This window comes from Limulus polyphemus, unplaced genomic scaffold (genome assembly GCF_000517525.1).
Source record: "Limulus polyphemus unplaced genomic scaffold, Limulus_polyphemus-2.1.2 Scaffold11, whole genome shotgun sequence".
Taxonomy (NCBI): domain Eukaryota; kingdom Metazoa; phylum Arthropoda; class Merostomata; order Xiphosura; family Limulidae; genus Limulus; species Limulus polyphemus.
This window is the reverse complement of record NW_013665621.1, coordinates 991,984-994,797: the sequence shown is the minus strand read 5'-3', so window position 1 is coordinate 994,797 and position 2,814 is coordinate 991,984. Positions and strand designations below refer to the sequence as shown.

Here is a 2,814-nt window from a genome sequence, read left to right as displayed (position 1 = left end):
GACCGTTGCATTATAACGCCCCAACGGCTGAAAGGGCGAGTATGTTTGGTGTGACGGGGATTCGAACCCGCAACCCCCAGATTGCGAATCAAGCACCCTAACCACGTGCCCATGCCGGGCCCACAGGAAAGGAAAAAAATTCATAGATTATTCAAAAATTGGAAATTCCACAATATTTTGATCTATAATAAACCATCGACATTCTTGAATCCAAATTCTCTTAATGATTCTAATTCGCCATTTTGTTAGGCCCACATTTTTTTCTAATGTAATCCACGACTTCAATCTATTAATGAAATTATGTAATAATTTCTCTTTAATTGTTAATGATGAAATCACACACCTCAGTTAATTTGGAATTATTGCAACTTTTATAAGAGCATAAATACCAATAATTGTACGATTCACATGTTCTTCCCCGAATTGTTGAACATAACTTAAAAATCATGTTTAATAAAAGTTCATTTGCAATACACCTAAAATACATATACCAATTTTTACCAATCGTGATATTTCAATACACACACAATTCGTTTTTAGTCACATTTATTCACCTTAACCCTAGTAGGTTAGGTAATGTATCATACATAAGTCTCCACTGTATATCCACGTCACGTTTTTCGGCCCGACTTCTATGTATTGTTTTCCATATACTTCTTGGTAATTGAGGATTCAATTGGTCATTCACAAAATTATTTCCTTTTATTTTTACCAAATTGCTGTACAAGGTTTTAGTTTCCTGTTCTGCTATTGGTGATTCTAAACTAGATGTATTAACTTGTTCATTATTAGTTAAATTTTCACTATTGCTAGTTAATCCTATAGGACTAATAATGTGTTTAAACTCTATTGTAATCGCAGTCACTAAACGTTTCAAACGCTATTCATTTTCATCATTCTGTAATTGTAATGGCAAGATTAACCTTATGTTTTCCATCTATTTCTTTCGTTATCTACAATGTCTGGTACTGTTATCACATTATTTATCAGCCACGAAAAATAACAAAATGGATTTCCTGTATTATCTAACAAATAAGAATCAAAGAAGAGAGGCTCTTTAAGAAGTGCTTGAACCGAATAGTTTTGTATGTTCCTTCTTACGTTAACCCTACACCACCTTTTTAAAGCAGAGCTATAAAATATTCCTAACATTCTTCGTAGTTCCATATGATCCATTAAAAGAACTATAAGAAATTCAAAACGTATCAGTTGTTGTATCAATTCCTGCTTTACGGTTTTCTTTGTCTCTGTTATTTCGGTCGTATCAATTCCTGCTTTACGGTTTTCTTTGTCTCTGTTATTTCGGTCGTATCAATTACTGCTTTACGATTTTCTTTGCCTCTGTTATTTCGGTCGTATCAATAACTGCTTTACGGTTTTCGTGGTCTCTGTTATTTTGGTTGTATCAATTACTGCTTTACAGTTTTCTTGGTCTGTTTTATTTCTCACCTTTTATGTAACCGTTCCATTGTCTGCTGTCCCTAGATCAATATGACCAGCTCTATTGGTATCAAATGTTGTCAACTGAGGATCTTCTCGTGCCATGTCTTCATTACTTAAATTAACAATTACTGGTTCTTCATGTTCTTACCAACTCTGTTGGTATCAAATGTTGTCAACTAAGGATCTTCTGGTGCCATGTCTTCGTTACTTAAATTAACAATTACTGGTTCTTCATGTTCTTACCAACTTTGTTGGTATCAAATGTTGTCAACTGAGGATCTTCTGGTGCCATGTCTTCATTACTTAAATTAACAATTACCGGTTCTTCATGTTCTTACCAGCTCTATTGGTATCAAATGTTGTCAACTGAGGATCTTCTGGTGCCATGTCTTCATTACTTAAATTAACAATTACTGGTTCTTCGTGTTCCTTTAACTGAGGGCAATATTTTTACATGCTCATAAGCCTTACAATTAAAACATTGCATCGACATACTATCATAAAATGTGTAATGATAACCTTCTGAAAAATAATTCAATTGACTTGGGATTTTTTTAAATCATTATCTTCAATCAGTTCAATGTACAATCGTCGTTTAAAACTTTCAAAGTGTTTAAACTCTAAATAGATAGATATCTACAATATTTCTACATAAGTAAAATTTCAATCATACAAAAAATAACATTAGAATCAATACTGTGTACCTTTTAAAATTATTTTAATACAAACCTTGAAATTATATTACTCAGTGTGACAAAATTTCAAAATCACATTTTGAGCATCGAATCCATTTTCAGTTCACTTCGAACATCAGAGTATACTAAACAACTGAAGTTATATTTATTCTATGCTACACTGCCGATAATTGGAACGTATTTTCCCATCTCAGGCAATTTTGTGGTTCATATAAATACATGTAAAAACAGAATCACCACTGTAATATTCTCGGGTAGACTAATGACCTTGAGAAGAACAGCATCACTACTGTAATATTCTCAGGTAGACTAATAACCTTGAGGAAAGCGGTATCACCACTGTAGTATTCTCAGGTAGACTAATAACCTTGAGGAGAGCGGTATCACTGCTGTAGTATTTTCAGGTAGACTAATAACCTGAGGAGAGCAGTATCACCACTGTAATATTCTCAGGTAGACTAATGACCTTGAGAAGAACAGCATCACTACTGTAATATTCTCAGGTAGACTAATAACCTTGAGGAAAGCGGTATCACCACTGTAGTATTCTCAGGTAGACTAATAACCTTGAGGAGAGCGGTATCGCTACTGTAGTATTCTCAGGTAAACTAATAACCTTGAAGAGAGTGTTATCACCACTGTAATATTTTCAGATAGACTAATAATCTTGAGAAGA

General features: G+C 33.7%; 1 protein-coding gene across 1 annotated transcript in view; it reads right to left on the bottom strand.

The window, feature by feature from the left end:
* The window catches only part of LOC106478542 (proton myo-inositol cotransporter-like), a 28,419-nt gene extending 26,589 nt beyond the window's left edge, over positions 1-1,830 (bottom strand). The window contains exon 1 of the mRNA XM_022382437.1: positions 1,782-1,830. Coding sequence (XP_022238145.1) covers positions 1,782-1,830 — 49 coding nt within the window. The remainder of the gene's footprint in view (positions 1-1,781) is intronic.
* Positions 1,831-2,814: the final 984 nt, after the last annotated feature.